Source organism: Equus caballus, chromosome 4 (assembly GCF_041296265.1).
Source record: "Equus caballus isolate H_3958 breed thoroughbred chromosome 4, TB-T2T, whole genome shotgun sequence".
In the NCBI taxonomy this organism is placed as follows: Eukaryota; Metazoa; Chordata; class Mammalia; order Perissodactyla; family Equidae; genus Equus; species Equus caballus.
Window position 1 is genome coordinate 70,017,754 of NC_091687.1, and position 17,271 is coordinate 70,035,024.

General features: G+C 37.8%; 2 protein-coding genes across 23 annotated transcripts in view; one reads left to right on the forward strand and one right to left on the reverse strand.

The window, feature by feature from the left end:
- ANLN (anillin, actin binding protein) overlaps positions 1–17,271 on the forward strand; it is a 132,559-nt gene that overhangs the window by 6,661 nt on the left and 108,627 nt on the right. The window lies entirely within an intron of this gene.
- The window catches only part of MATCAP2 (microtubule associated tyrosine carboxypeptidase 2), a 69,334-nt gene that overhangs the window by 2,946 nt on the left and 49,117 nt on the right, over positions 1–17,271 (reverse strand). For 7 of the 11 annotated variants that reach the window (XM_014739129.3, XM_070264852.1, XM_023639520.2 and 4 more), the window contains 5 exons: positions 17,012–17,155; positions 16,208–16,340; positions 15,375–15,680; positions 10,818–10,915; positions 4,968–7,692 (listed from right to left, as the gene is read on the reverse strand). In XM_014739129.3, coding sequence (XP_014594615.2) covers positions 7,531–7,692; positions 10,818–10,915; positions 15,375–15,680; positions 16,208–16,340; positions 17,012–17,155 — 843 coding nt within the window. In that variant the 3' untranslated portion in view covers positions 4,968–7,530. Of the gene's footprint in view, positions 1–4,967; positions 7,693–10,817; positions 10,916–15,374; positions 15,681–16,207; positions 16,341–17,011; positions 17,156–17,271 lie in introns of those variants that run through there. The other 4 variants (XM_070264849.1, XM_070264850.1, XM_023639518.2 and 1 more) reach the window with 2 other exon arrangements.

Genomic DNA, 17,271 nt, shown 5'->3' on the forward strand with positions numbered 1-17,271 from the left:
CTCCATAGATGCAGAGAAAGCATTTGAAAAGATCCAAGATCCACTCATGATAAAAACTCTCAATAACATGGATATAGAAGGAAAGCACTTCAACATGATAAAGGCCATATATGACAAACCCACAACCAACATCATACTCAATGGGGAAAAACTGATGTCACAATTTACCTCTTTTTATATTGTGTATTCATCAACAAATAATTGTAGCTGTAGTTATTTTTAATACTCTTGCCCTGGGCCGGCCCAGTGGCCCAGCAGTTAAGTTTGCACGGTCTGCTTCAGTGGCCTGGGGTTTACCAGTTCAGATCCTGGGTGCAGACCTCTGCACCACTTCTCAAGTCATGCTGTGGCAGGTGTCTCAAATATAAAGTAGAGGAAGATGGGCATGGATGTTAGCTCAGGGCCAGTCTTCCTCAGCAAAAAGAGGAGGACTGGCAGTAGATATTAGCTCAGGGCTAATCTTCCTCAAAAAAATATATAAATACATAAAATAAAAAATGTTAGAAATGTTAAAATACCCTTTAACCTTTATACTAGGTTATGTGATTAACACACCACCATATTACAATATTGGAGTATTCTGAATTTGGCTATATACTTACCTTTACCAATGTGTTACTAATTACTATCCTTTCATTTCAGCTTGAAGAACTCCTTTCAGTACTTTTTTTTAAACTAAACTGTAATTCCAGATACAATTCCCTTATCAGATATATGATTTGCAAAGATTTTCTCCCATTTTTCTGTGGGTTGTCTCTTCATTTTCTTGATGGTATCCTTTGAAAGCACAAGAGTATTTAATTTTAAAGATGTCCAGTCTATTTTTTCTTTTGTGGCTTGTGATTTTGGTTCTAAGGTATGTTACTAGAGGGAAATAGCAACATGTGCAGAATTGTTTACGTAATAGTAATCTATCATTGTAAAAAAAACATGGACGATGAGGAGAAGAATGTATATTTGTATTTGCTTGTGTATGTGTAAATCGTAAGTTATACATATAAGCAGCTGAAAATAGTAGTTATCTTCGGCGGGGAAAACTGTATGAACAGCAGTCACGGGTGGGAAGGAGACTTCACTGTTTACTTTTTAATTTCATTTTTCAATATGAAGTTTTAAAATTTTGAAAATACAATGATTAAGGGCAAACCTAGGATTCTGCTAACACTCATACTAAGTACACTAAACATGGCCTCAAAAAGGCAAGAAAAATTTATTTTGAATACGTGTATATGGTAGAAAAACTTCAAATAATACAAAAGAGTATGCAGTAAAAATGAGTCTCTTTCTCATTCCTGACCCTTAGTCTTTCAGATGTCACCATTCTTACCAGTCTCTTGTGTAGCCTACCAGAGATATTCTGCGACTATACAAGTATGTGTGTATGTGCACATACGCTTACCATCTCTCTTAGAAAAAAACAACAAAATAAATAGACTATAAACACTGTCTTGCAACATATTTTTCACTTAACAATAGATCTTGGAGACTGTTTAAAATGATGTAGAATCTACAATGATGAAGTATTGATGTAGCATCAATACTCATAGGTCTACTTAATTTTTAAAGAGGCTATATAGTTTTAATATATATCTTGTAACTGGTTCCTTGTTAATGAATTTTAATGTTGTTTCTACTTTATTCTTGCTACAATGTTGCAGTGAAGATCCTTGAACATATATCTTTGCACATATATATATATATATAAATTTCTGATGTGGAATTGTTGGGTCAAAGGATATATGCTCTTAACGTTTTCATGTTTTCTAACAAAGCTCTAGAATCAACTTATCAAAAATATCCTTTTGGGATCGCTGATTGGATACATTTCCCGTAAGGCAGATCTAGTGGTGATGAACTCCCTCAGCCTTTGTTTATCTGGGAAAGTCTTTATCTGTCTCTCCATTTCTGAGGGACAACTTTGCCAGACAGAGTATTCTTGCTTGGCAGTTTTTTTCCTTCAGCTCTTTAAACATATCATCCCATTCTCTCCTGGCTCGTGACGTTTCTGCTGAGAAATCTGCTGGTAACAGTATGGGGGTTCCCTTGTACGTTACCAGCTTTTCTCTTGCTGCTTTGAGATTCTCTGTCTTGGATTTTTGATAGTTTTATTATACTGTGTCTTGGAGAAGATCTCTTTGAGTTTGTTTGGTGACCTTTGAACTTCATGAACTTGGATATCCAAATTTCTCTTCATATTTGGGAAGCTCTAAGCCATTATTTCTTAAATAACCTTTCTACTCCCTTCTCCTTCTCTTCTCCTTCTGGGACTCCAATAATTTGCAATTTGTTTCTTTTGATGGTATCCCATAGATCATGTAGGCTTTCATAACTCTTTTTCATTCTTTTTTCTCCTATGACTGGATAATTTCAAAGCTCCTATCTTCTAATTCACAGATTCTTTCTTCTGCTTAATCCATTCTGATGTCTGCTGTTGATGCTATTGTATTTGTCATTTCATTCATTGCATTCTTCTACTCCAGAATCTGTTTGGTCCTTTTTAATGATTTCTATCTCTTTGTTAAACTGCTTATTTTGTTCATGTATTATTTTTCTGATTTCGTTGAATTGTCTCTGTGTATTCTTGTAGCTCACTGAGCTTCCTTAAATGGCTACTTTGAATTCTTTATTGGGTAAATCACAGATCTCCATGTCTTTGGGATCAGTTACTGGAAGATTATCGTAACCCTTTGGTGCTGTCATGTTTCCTTGACTCATGTTCCTTGAAGTTTTGCATTGTTGTCTTTGTATCTGAAGAAGCAGTCACCTCCTCCGGTCTTTACTGACCTTGGAAGAGAAATACCTTTGGTCAGCCCTGCTAGAGATTCTGAGGTTTTCTCAGACCATCTATGGATATGCCTGCTCCACACTTCTTGCTCCCTCTTGTGGCAGAATTCTTAAGCTTGTATGCCTTCTCTTAATTCCGCAATGCACAAGGCTGGGTGCTGACAGCTCTCCTTTTGCTTTCCAAAGGGTGGAGCTAAAGCTTAAGTTTGTGTTCTCTCCTGGCCCACAGATTTGGGCTGGCACTTTGCTTGTGCTCCCTAGCCATCAGCCAAAGCTTGTTCTCGATGCTGTAGGAAACACACACAGGGAGCCAGCCTCTGGGTGAGAGGGTGTGTGGATGAGGCACATGGAGCACTGGGGCTTCTGTGGGCCAGTCAGGGTCAGGGAGATGCATGGGTAAGGCGTCCCCAGTGGCTCACGGGCCAGCTTCTTAATGGAGACTGTGATGCAGTTCGTAGGCTCTGTGTCCCTTTAATGCCCTCCAAGAGTCTATCTGCTGCTCTCCCAGACTCTTCCTGCCCCCTTGTCATGCAGCTCATGATTCAGTACTCTAGATAGGCCTAGAGAGAAATAGGCCTCTTTGGCAGCATCCTGAACAGCTGGTGAAGCTGGGCTTCACTCACTCACTCTCACTTTCCCCCAGAGGAGAAATCACAAGCTGAGAACCTCTCTTTCGGCCCAGAGATGAGCTGCCTTGGGGGAGGGGTGATGAGGGTAAAGTCAAACAGTTCCTCTTCAATGTGTCTAAACTCAATACTTTCTTGCTCCAACGGTGTGCTGAACTTCTCCACTGGACCTAGACTTCCTTAAAGGCTCTCTTGTTCATGGGTGATTGTCTAAGACAGTGTTTTCCAGGGGGTTCCAGGCTACAGCTGACAGGGGCTGGAGCTCGTTTGTGGAACACTACAGGGTCCAACCTAAGCTTGTATGCCTCTTACCCAATGCATGGGTAGGCAAAATTCCTCCTGGGTCACTTGGAGGAGGGTGCTGGACCCCAAAGCTCCCACAAAGGCATTTCTGTCTGTGGATGGACACTAAATTGTTGTTGTTGTTGGGGTGGGGGGAAGCACAAATGAGGGACATCTTATTTAGCCATGTTGCTGACATCACTTCTGAAGTTGGTTGTCTTTCGTGACGATAGCTGGATGGCTGAGAAGAAATGAATTTTCAGTAGTCTCTTCTCAGTGGTCAAACTGCTGTTTTTGCTTTTCCCTCTTTCCCTAGGTGCAATTCCTTTTAATTCTGAAGGGTAGAAGGTCAAGATCAAGGTGTTGGCAGGTTTGGTTTCTCCTGAGGGATATAATGGAAGGATCTGTACCAGGCCTCTCTCCTTGGATTGTAGATGGCTGCCATCTTGCTTCCTCTTCACATGGTCCTCCCTCTGTGTACTTGAAAGTCCACGTTTTCCTAAAGTTCTTCCATAGCTACCTGACAAACACTGCTATTTCATATTATTTCACATGACATTAACTCCTTTAGCTATTGGAATCAGAGTGAAAAAAATAGATCATAGCCAGCTGACAAGGCTTTCACAAATGCAGTAAAGGTTTGAATTCAAAGACCAAGATGCTTAAGGATAAAGCATTGGCTCCTTTGGGTACCTGCGGGAGGTCCAGGTCCCAAGGGAGCGAGATCTCCAGGCCCCTGATGACCCAAGCAGCCGTATTCATGGTCCTTCCCCTGGGCTAAAGTTTCTCAGGTTCCAAAAACAAGCCTGGCAAATAGCAGTAATAAAATACTGTGAACACTCACCACTTTGCAAGTGATCTTTCTCTCTGTGCTTCAAATACATGAGCAGGCCCACTTACTACAGTTTACGTTCTTTTGGTAGCACTTTTTGGATATGGGAGCAGCCATGCTGTAACCTGGTTCTGTGCCCTCTTCCTCAGTGGACTGTGAAGAGTTCTTGTCTTCCTCATCAGAGGTCTCTGGCACTCAGCACAGATCCTGCTCCTCGATAGGTGCTGCATACAAGTTTACTCAATGAACAGGGTAGTAAATTAAGACAAACTTATCCCTCTCTCCATTTCCCTTCTCCCTACACCCCATGAGAGTATAACCTGAACTAATTAGAGGAAAGCTGGACTGTGACAAATGTAATATTTCTCTATAAACAAGGACACTAGAAGACAAACATGATCGAAGATCCTTTCAATAATTACCACACAATAAAAAGCCAGAAATACCACAATAAAAATATAATTAGATTTTCAAAAAACAGAAGTTTGCATGCACATATATCCACATACTTCACTTGAGAGCCTCAGTGCTATTTATTTCTATTATGGCTAGACACAAAATACCCAAAGATATACAAAACAAACAATACAAACTTTAAATACTTTTAAAAAGGTGAAAACATACAGAAATGAAGACTATGGATTTATGTTTGCAGACAATTTTACTGTGACTCTCATCTGGTATGAAAACCTAACAGTTTATCAGAATCTGTAATTGATACAACTGTATATTAGAATTACAGTGAATAAAACTGATGAAATCCTAATCATCAATAGCCTATGGCAAAGAACTATTATAATTAAAATTAATACAATCCTTAACTATTCTCCTAAGTACTGCTTTTATAATTTTCTAATTATTAAAGCTTTTATTTTAGGGAACAAAACTGACTTTAACGCTATTTCAGGAAAGAGAATAAACATTAATTAAATCTTCAACCCCAACTTTTAAAGCTTAGAGCTCTTTAGCATTTCTGCTAATCTGAAACTATTTTTGGTTCACTGCTAAGTTTTACAATATCTTAAAGACAATCAATGTGACTTAAGAATAGTGCTCATGCTTTTTTGTCTTTATACCAAAGCAGTAAGGCAAGAAATATTTCCTTTTTCAAATCAGATAAAGAGAGAATATCTATCCATTTTAAAATTCAGGAACTAGAACCAATACAAATAATCCTAACAATAAGAAATTAAGGCCACTGTGATTTTCCTTTGTATTTAAACCATAACGTACGATTAGCAGTGTTATTGTCTACAAATGAATTTATAAGCATTTGGGCTTAAATCACAGGACATAAATATTGCCATTTCTGCCTATACTTCAATTTCAGTTGATAAGACACTGTTTTCACAATCACCTTTGATAAGTTTGAAGATGAAATCAGAAAACACTACACAAAGCTGAAACTGGATGACTCTGCTACAAAGAAATAATGCTTGCGGGGTCAAGAGTGGTTTTCTGGTATCCGGTTAGTGCTGGAGGACTATGCCCCAGGCCTGCACAGAGATGTGCAGGCCACACTCCAGCCAGCATGGCACATGTGTGGGTGCCTTCAATGCTTCAAAGGGCCTGGCCTGCTACTGTCACAGGCAGGATGCATGGCTCTGCAAGAACGGCCAGGCACCAGTTAGAGTCCATCTTGCTTGCTGCAACATTCTTCTTTGAGGCAAGCCCTTCTAGATATGTGAAAGAGAAAAATCACAAAACCTAGCCTGCAAAAGATTTCCTAAAATCATTTCCTAGCATAAATGTGGACCAGGATTTGCAGTATATATCTACTAGTGTTAGCACCATATTTAAGCCTGAATCGAGGTAAAGATAAACTCTTAGATAGCTTTGGGTAGAAATTATTTTGAATGTGGTGTTTACATCAGTATTCTTTCTGATCATTAAAATAAGTTGTTTAAAGAATTATTTGATCCCAAGTATATATGTCCAAGCATATACTGAAATTGATAAATTACAAAGCTAGGTGAGTAAGTTTTTGCAGGAGAAATGTAGCAAAACAGAACTCTCATTTTTGAAATTCAAATGTCATTACTGGGTTGATGAAATCAAAGATTTTGATAAAATACACTGAGCCAATATCACAAGGCCAGTTTATCAAATGGCAATGCCAAGAAATTCCATTTTTCAGAGCAGGGTCAAGTTTATTGTAAATGCTACCCAGTCAACCTCCAGCTCCCACATAAACTAGATCAGTCTATTTGTTCCTTGTTCGCTGTGCCACTTAATTAAAGGTGAGTAGCTTCTCTCTTCCCTAGATATTTTAATCTATGTAGGCCAACCTCTCTGAAACTTGTAGTTATCATTTATATAAAGGAATGGAGAGGAAAAGACTCCAAAACTTGGTTAAAATTTTGAAGAAGTACAATATGTTTCAGCAAATGAAAACAGAGTTTAGTTAAAGAATAACTGGACAAAATGAGGTAATTCTCTAACTTAGTTCCTATAAATTGATAAGATGAAACAATAATGTGTAAAACAAAGAACTAATGAAAACTTTTCAAATTGCTTTTCTCCTCCCTTTAACTTATATTTTACTTAACATATAAGAGAAATAAGAAATCTTAGATATAGCTCACTTATTGGAGGCATAACAAAACTGATTTTTCAAAGGAGAATAATTATCATTATTTATCAAATAAAATATAACTTTGGAGTGTGAACAACATTGGAATTCAGTCTCTAGTCAGAGTGGATCTTGGTGCTTAGGCAGAAGTTTATCACTCAATTTGACCAAGATTCTTCAAAAACATTCAAAGTATTTCATCTATTTTCGTCAGATGAAAATTGGAGTAACTTTCCCTTGCAGGCTATAGCAACATTTTAGGGAAACAGTTTTAAGGTTTGTACTTAAGCTAAAAATTCAGCTGAATACTGCAGATCATTCTTCAGAAAACGCATGTAAACAGCCGTTCTCCTTTTATAAATCTGCTCGTGCTAACTGCACCTAATGGGTAATATATAAGAGGTATAGCATAGCTATGTTTGCAAGAATGCTAGTTAATATATAAGATCTTTCAGTTCCCTGTCAGTCAGTTCATTCACTTCCATGATCTTCTCTAAGTGTTCCATGTATCGGTCATGGTCCTGCAGAAAGTGAGGGACCCTCATGTTTTCAATTACTGCCAATCCTTTTAAGCGATCCACATCTTCATAAGAGACCTGAAAAATGGAAGATGGGTTAACTTTTAAATGTAATTACCAGTTACATTTACTTTTAAATGTAATTACCAGCTACATTTCTTCCTTGGGTCTTAGGTGCACCTTTAAGAACGCAGACTGTTTTTCAAATTACTTTAATACCTGCAAAATAACAAAAATCAGTGGCTTCCTTTCCTTTGCTGTGTTAAATAAGAATGTATTTATCTGCCCCCTCACATCACAATCATATTTTAAAAGATCACAAGTCAATATTTGATTTAACACTCTATCTTGGAACTACTCAGTTTGTCTAGAACTTGCCCAACTAAACTTAATACACGTGGGTGAGAGACTCTACACCTAAAGAAATCTCCTGACCAAATTTAAATAAAAGAATCAAGAAAACAGCTGGGCTATAAATACATATTATTAAATTAGGAAAATCAGCACAATTATATATTGGATTCCTATTTCTATTTAATTTGAGAACTATAATGATCTGTGTTTTATGTTAAATTCTCTTACTTGTATTCTGAATTTTTGAAAATACTTTTTAAAATTTCACATATCTTTGATTCACTTGTATAAGAAGCCAATCTCTTACAACTATTTATATTAAATTTAGGGGTGAAACTTTTTAAGTTCTATAAATTATCTTTGCAACTTTAAATTCCAAAACATGGCTGGCTTTAAATACTATTGTCTACTGATCAACACTCTGCCTAGTTCAGTAAGAAGGCTTTAAATAAAGAAATCATGTTCATATTGTATCTGCACTTTATTAAGTTTTATTTATTTTTTAGTGATTATTATTAAAATTATTTTACTTTATTAAGTATTTACACCACTAAGCATAATGAAAATAGGTTTCTTGTTGATATTGGTGTGCTTTTGTAATTCTTAAACCATTCTGAATTTTTATAAGAGACAATGAATAAATATATTGAATTTGGGAAACAGGGTTCTCATTTTAAGAGAAGGGAGATACACATATGGAATGGGAAGGGAACTGTGAAAGAACCCTGTGGTGTCTGATTTGAATGAGAAGGCCCTATGATTTAAAACAAATATGCACAATTTGCTCACTGAAAAGGTCTGGAAGCAACAGCACCCAATAACAGTGAGCATACCTAGTGCTCAGATCTTGTTTTCTAAATACAGTCATACCTCAGAGATACTGCAGGTTTGGTTCCAGACCACTGCAATAAAGCAAATATTGCAATAAAGCAAGTCACAAGAACTTTTTGGTTTCCCAGTGCATATAAAAGTTATGTTTACACTATACTGTAGTGTATTAAGTGTGCAATAACGTCTAAAAAAAGTACATACCTTAATTAAAAAATACTTTATTGCTAAAAAATGCTAACCATCATCTGAGCCTTCAGTGAGTTGTAATCCTTTTTGTTGGTGTAAGGTCTTGTAAAAAATGCAGTATTTGAGAAGCGCAATAAAACGAAGCACAATAAAAAAGGGAGGCCTTGTATCACTTCCCACTAAAGGAACCAAGGCTTCCATGGAGAAATATCTAATCTCAGATATGGGTAGGAAAAGTATAAGATGAGCCCAGATATCTTACCTTGCCAGAAAACATGTTTTAAAAACACAGGAGCAACCATTGAAAGGGCTGAATAAAAAAGAGTAAGTCCATGATAATACTACAAAAAAGGGGAGTGAAATGTTACAGAACTCAAACATCTCTATTGTGCTACCACCAGTGTAGTAACTGATTTGGACAAAGATCATCAATGGATGTTAAAACCATTCCTAGAAAGGTTGTTACGGACAGTACATTCATAGGTATCACCGGCAGATTACTAACACAATAGGGGAAAGGTACCTTTACAATGGAGAGACCTGGCAGCAACTACCTTAGCCAGGTGATGAAAAACAGCATCACCAATAATGGCACAAAATGACCTTATGTGCTTTCTTTTTTTTTTTTTTTTTTAAAGATTTTATTTTTTCCTTTTTCTCCCCAAATCCCCCCGGTACATAGTTGTGTATTCTTCGTTGTGGGTTCTTCTAGTTGTGGCATGTGGGACGCTGCCTCAGCGTGGTCTGATGAGCAGTGTCATGTCCGCACCCAGGATTCGAACCAACGAAACACTGGGCCGCCTGCAGCGGAGCGCACGGACTTAACCACTCGGCCACGGGGCCAGTCCCGACCTTATGTGCTTTCCAATACAATGCAATGGGAAATACACAACTCACTTATGTAGTATTCTTGGCAAAAGTCTTTAATCTGAATCTAATTACAAGGAAACAATCTGGTAATCCAGATCGTAGGAATTCTCAAGAAAAGTGTCCTGGACTCTTAAAAACGTCATGAAAAACAAAAAGACTGGGGCGAGGGGAACTATTATAAAGAGATTAAAGATTACAACCAAATTCAAGGCATGAATCTTGACTGGATCCTGGGTCACAAAAAAGAACTACAAAGGACATTTTGGGGACAATCTGGGAAATACGAAGTGGACTGTTTCTTAGATATTACATTGAATCAATGATAAATTTCTTTTTTTTTTTTTGAGGAAGATTAGCCCTGAGCTAACAATTGCTGCCAACCCTCCTCTTTTTACTGAGGAAGACCGGCCCTGAGCTAACATGTGTGGGCATCTTCCTCTATTTTATATGTGGGACACCTGCCACAGCATGGCTTGATATGCGGTGCGCAGCTCTGTGCTCAGGTTCTGAACCAGCAAATCCCAAGCTGCTGCAGTGGAGCATGTGAACTTACCTGCTACACCATTGGGTCAGCCCCAATGATAAATTTCTAAGAAAATCATATAGTTATGTCAGAGAATATTCTTATTCTTGTGAGATACATGCTGAACTATTAAGGATGGAATTTTATAGCTGCAAGTTTATTTTAAAATGCTTTAGAAAAAGATGTAAAAATAAAATTATATAATATATTCCCAAATTTCCTGTTCCCTTCCTTATCTCTTATTGTGCACAAAGAAATTTTGCAATTTGGTTCTGTGACAGAACCATGGCTCTTCCCTTTTGTTATCACATAAAGGAAACTTTACTCCAACAACGAAGTAAAAACACTTTGAACCTGAGTCGTACTCAATCATAAAATCGAGCTGGAGGAAACATTAGTCTGGTGCATTTGGGGACCACGTGCCATCGGTTTCACTCACCTTCCCCAGGGCAGTCAGTAGATGAAAGTCAATGGTCTCTCTGTATCGGAGAATTTGCAGGATGCCATCCAAGTACACCTGGTCTTTACTGAAACACCCTAGAGGAATCAAAATAGTGTTTTCTTCCTGATGTTTAAAAAAACTTCTAAGTAATTAGACACTAACCCATTCCCCCTTTACTGTAGGAATCATTCCTGTATCAAAAAATTTGTCATTTTCCACATTTATTTTTATTTAACTATCCTAACATAAAAAATGTAAGGTCTTGGGAAGTACCAGGATAGTGTGCAGACTAGTAGCTTCCCTGGAAGAATTTCTTCTCTCCAGATCCCCACTCTCCGTAATTAAAATAGCATTTTTTCCTAATTATAAAGAAAACAGTAGTAATTAAGATATTTGATTCACACTCACCCGCACCATTTGCTCACAGCCTTAACCTCCACAAGGCAGCGAAGGCATGTGGGTGGGGAGGGTGGTGGGGCACAGCTGCAGAGCAGCTAAGTCTCAAGGAGGGCAATGTGGGGGGGCATGGGATTTCAGAAACTCCTGGTTTTTTAAAAAAAATAATCCCCATTACCCGACTAAAAATCACCATAGGTGATTTCTGATACTATTTCTCCCTATGAAAATAAGAATTAGAACTGGATTTTAAAGAATATGGAGGTTTATAAATAGGAAAAAATATGAAAAGACATGAAAACTAAGAACAACTCATGAGATTGCAGCATAGTTAAAAAATGGTGTTCTACCATGACATAACTTGCATAAATTTTTTAAAGTTTGCTCTAATAAATGGACAAAAATTCTACCATACGGAAAGTCATTTATTAAGAAATTATTAACTTTGTTAGATATGCTAATAGCATGGGGATTATGAAAAAAATTGTCCTTATCAGAGATGCATACTAAAAGTATTTATGGGTAAAACGACATGATGTCTGAAACTGGCTTTAAAATACCATACGAAAACAACAACTTGGGAGAATAGATGAGCCACAGTTAAAAATGTTGATTATTAAGATTGGGTAATGTTTAATGAGAGTTCAGCATATTAATCATTCTTTTGTATACATTTGAAATTTTCAATAATAAGTTTTTCTAAAAAAGTAAGTGAGGAAAAAAAGGACTAGTCTAAAAGTAATGTGTCGCCATGGGGTGTCAAGGTCAACATGAAAGCTCTGTGCCTCTGGGTACAGAGAACTAAAATACAGGCAAGCAGATCTAAAACGGATATGGGAAATGCCAGACACACTCTTGGTCTGAAACTGAGCCGAGAGTGGCTTTGCATACATGAAAGGTAGGGGACAGATGTCTTCCTCCTCCCTGCTTCCTGTCTTGCCTGGTCCTGGCTGTCAGGCACCACACTTCCATACGACCACATCACAGGTATGAAATGTTAATGTGGGCTGGGCTGGCGAATTAACCATCACAGACTGGGCTAAGTATTTCCAAGCTCCAAATAAATAGTTTTAAATAGTTTTAGAAGAAAATTTGTTGATATATCGAACTAATCTTAAAGTCAAAATGACTTTTAATAAACATTCCCTAATTCTCATCCTTTTTTCAAATGCATTTTTATATTGCCTTCTAATCTACTTGTTATTTTGTTAGGGAAAAAAAAACAACACAGCCTTGAGCCAGCCCTGATGGCCTAGTGGTTAAAGTTCACTGTGCTCCACTTCAGCAGTTCAGGTTCAGTTCCTGGGCACAGCACCACACCACTTGTCTGTCAGTAGCCATGCTGTGGTGGCAGCCCACATAGAAGAACTAGGAGGACTTACAACTAGAACATAAAACTATGTACTGGGGCTTTGGGAAGGAAAAAATTAAAAAAGAAAGGAAGATTGGCAACAGATGTTAGCTCAGGGTGAATCTTTCCCAGGGGAAAAAAAAAAAAAAAAAAACCTCTGTGGGCAATGTCAAGTCTTAAAGCTGCTGACAAAACTTTTAAACTTTCTATGAGAGTAGCATACTTACTTAGAACCAGAACTGCTTGTGAAGATCAACAGGCACTGTGATTGTATTTCTTGCCTCTATTTTCTTTAGACAAATAATAATAATAATAATAATAAAGTGCTAGAAATCCCCAGTGAAATGAACAGATCCAGGCAAGGATCACTGACGGATGCTAAAACCATTAGATGAACCTCTGTTGGAAAAAAGGATATTCACACAGTGTTGATCACCTCACAGATCACTTAATTAAAAAGGAGAAAAGGAAAATGTAGAGCTCACAATCTCCACCTTAAACAAGGATCAAAATCGTCATCTCTAATGGTGAGACAACGTGTCATTAGGTGGCTCCTGATGTGATCCAGTCTCACTTATGTAGTATTCTTGTCAAAAAATGTTTATCCTGAATCTAACCATGAGCAAACAATCGAACACATCCAGACTGTAGCCGTTCTATAAGAACAGTGCCTAGACTTTTAAAAAAGTCAGTATCATGAAAAACAAAAACAGTGGGGAAGACTGCTTGATATTAAAAGAGGCCAAAGAGACAAAACAACCAAAAGTGACACACGATCCCTGATTGGATCTAGATTTTTTTTTTAAACAGCTATTAAGGACATTTTTAGAACAGCTGGGGAAATCTAAATATAGTGACCGTATACGCTGACATTGTTGAATTAATGCTCACTTTCTTAAGTGTGATAATGATATTGTGTTAGGTAGAAGAATGTCTTTTTTATTCTTAGGGGATGCATACTCAAGTTTTCAAGAATGAAATGTCAAATGTACAATTTACTTTTAAAAAGTCACAGAGAACATCAACAAAAAAGTGAAAAAACCCACAGAATGGAATAAAATATTTGCAAATCATATATCTGACAAGAGATTTGTATCCAGATTATACAAAGAACTCTTGCAACTCAATATAAAGAGACAAATAACACAATTAAAAAATGGGCAAAGTATCTAAATAGAAAGCTCTCCAAAGAAAATATACAAATTGCCAATAAGCACATGAAAAGATGCTCAACATCATTATTAGGGAAATGCAAATCAAAACCACAATGAGATAAACACCTCACACCCTCTAGGATGGTTATAATAATTTTAAAAATGAAATTAGTGGGGCCAGCTTGGTGGCACAAAGGTTAAGTTCACACACTCTGCTTCGGTGGCCCAGGGTTTGCAGGTTCGGATCCCAGGTGCAGACATAGCACCACTCATCAAGCCATGCTGTGGCAGTGCCCCATGTAAAATAGAGGAAGACTGGCACAGATGTTAGCTCAGTGACAATCTTCCTCAAGCAAAAAGGAGGAAGATTGGCAACAGATGTTAGCACAGGGCCAATCTTCCTCACCAAAAAAACAAAGAAAGAAAGAAAATAGCAAGTGTTGGTGAAAAACTGGAACTCTCATACACTGCTGGTGGGAATGTAAAATGGTACAGTCACTTTAGAAAACAGTCTGGCAGTTCCTCAAAAGGTTAAACATAGTTACCATATGACACAACAATTCTACTCCTAAGTATTTATGTAAGGGAATTAAAAACATAAACTTGTACACAAATGTTCACAGCTGCAGTATTCGTAACAGCCAAAAAGTGGAAACAACCCAAATGTCTGTTAGCTGGTGAATGGACAAATAAAATATGTCATAATCATGTAATGGAATACTATTGTTCAGCAATAAAAAGAACTGAAGTACTGATCCATGCTACAATACGGATGGACCTCAAAAACATTATGCTAAGTGAAAGCCAGCCACAAAGGATCACATATTATATGATTCCACTTATAAGAAATGTTCAAAATAGGCAAACCTATAAAAGTAGATTAATGGTTACTCAGAGCTGGGGATGGGGTGGGGAGAGGGGATGGGGAATGACTGCTGATGTGTATGGGTTTCTTTTTGGGTTGATGAAAACATTCTGGAATTAGACAGTGGTGATGTGGGCTGGCCCGGTGGTACAGCGGTTAAGTTCACAGGTTTTGCTTCCCAGCAGCCCGGGGTTTGCCAGTTCGGATCCCGGGTGCAGACATGGCACTGCTTGGCAAAAGCCATGCTGTGGTAGGCGTCCCACGTATAAAGTAGAGGAAGTGGGCATGGATGTTAGCTCAGGGCCAGTCTTCCTCAGCAAAAAGAGAAGGATTGGCAGTAGCTGGCTCAGGGCTAATCTTCCTCAAAAAAAAAAAAAAGATAGTGGTGATGGTTGCAGAACTCTATGAATATTCTAAAAACCACTAACTGTACATTTTAAATGGGTTAATTGTATGTCACGTGAATTATATCTCAATAAAGCTGTTTTTAAAGTCAGAGACAGCAAAAATGGCAAAATGTTAACAACTGGTGAATCTAGGGGAAGGGTATACAAGTGTTCGTTCTATCATCATTTCCATGTTTCTGTAGGTTTAGAACTTTTCAAAATGAAATAGGAAAAAAATAACACTACCAAAATGTGGTTTGGGAAAACTAGCACTAAACTCTAGTAATGAAGGTTTAATTTTTCATAAGTCAGTGAAATCTCCGATTGGTGAATTAGGATGTAACCAAAATCAATAGACAACTATCCAGTAAGTCAGAAAACCTACAGTCAAGGGACACTCACCTGGTTGGGAAGTATCAGTCCATCCTCTCTTGGCTCGTACACAATAATCCCATCTTGTATTGGGGTCCTTGACAAACTTTCCGATATCTTTAAAGAGTTCGCAGAAAGACATTTGGCTGGCTCGATAAACAGTGTAGTAGAGGAGGGCAGCCCTCCATAAAAAGGGGTCTTTTCTGAACAGGACACTGTGAATACTTGCCAGTCCCTCCTCTGTGGGATTGTTTGGCTTTAGCTCATGTTTTTTACGACCAGTCCAACTGTTCCATGGCTGCTGAAGGTTGTTAATACCTCGAAAATAATGTGTGCCTATAGAGAAGAAAAGGTGCATGAAAAACAAGAAATGCCATTCTCATTTTAACTTTTATCCAAAACCAGATTCTACCAACAGTTCTAAAACCAAATTGACATGCACCTACAAACCAAAACAACAGAGAAAATGACCTGAGCCTAAAGCCTTTTGGTTTGAAGGAGTACAGCACCTTCAGAAGGATCAAATGTCTCCTTAGAAGAGGTATAACTTTTATAAGAATTTATTTTTTTAAAGGGAAGAATCATAGACATGAATTTGAAAAGAATCTCAGAGACCACTTAATTCAACTCCCTCAGTTTAAGGTGCAGGAACTAAAATCCAGAGGAGTTAAATGACTACACATTGCCCTGTAAAGTCTAATTTGAAATGAGACATTAATATCTGAGCTTTAGTTCCAGTGAAACCTAACAAATTCATTGCTTTTTGCCAAACACTACTAAGAAAAAAACCATTATAAAAGAACATTTCTTTGGAGCTAATTTCTGATATTACAAATGAACAAATGGAGAAGAATCGCCCCTACCGATTTCATGCCTCAGCATTCCCTCCAGCCAATGCTCCCGTGCAGTGGAAACATTGATGGTGAGCGTGGGACATCCATTTACTACTGTCATTGAAGCCCGGGAAAGCAGGTCCTCAGAGAGATGAACTACAATCTAGGGAGCAAGAGGAAAAAATACATGGATGTAAAACAAAACATAAAGGCAGGAGGAAAAAAATTTCCACAGAAAACAGTGCACCCATAAATTAACACCTTTTTCTTCTGTTTACAACACCTTGACTCTCCCAGAAACCAAGAAGATGAAATGCAGAGCCAGTCACTTTGGACCCTTCCAAATCTTGAGCCTTTGGGATCTCAAGAACCTTTACTGGATTGAAAGGAAAGTAGATGGCTGTGCCGAGGAAGACACAGAGGACTGAACTTGTGCCTCCACTGTGCTCTCACAGACGGGCCCCTGGCTAAAACGATGCAAAGGGAGATGCACGAGCCAGACTCCTGTTCACTGCCGGGCCAAGGCTTATTTTGAGACTGAATACTAGGAACTGGCTATTAAGAGAGGTCAACTGGGGCTAATCTCTTCACTGATAATTTTCATAAAACAATTCACATAATGCCACAAACTACACAGAAACGGTACTAAGAAAAGAAGAAAAACAGAAAGTGAACACAATAATTCAATGCAACAGAAACTTAGACTTACAGTATTTAGTGAGAAATCTGGATGACTACTTTAACAAGTAAAAGAGGGTCGGGAAAAACGACATGGCATTGACTGAGAGTTAAAATGCCAGCAGTCAACTCCTCGTATTCACTCAGGATGCATACCTCACCCATGCAGCCTTCTTTCATCATGTACTTCCTAACATGGCTCCAGATTCGAGTTTTAGATAGCAGGCTACCACCAGTGGCCTGTTCAAATTTTTCATAACTTCCATATTTCTGTAAAGTCAGTTCCATAATATTGATGGACTATAAAAGAAACAGAGATAATGAAAGTAAATAGCCTCCTATTACTTTCAGATGAGTAATAAGCCAGTTATATTCTTATTTATCATGACCTGTGTTTATTGATTTCCAAATTAAAC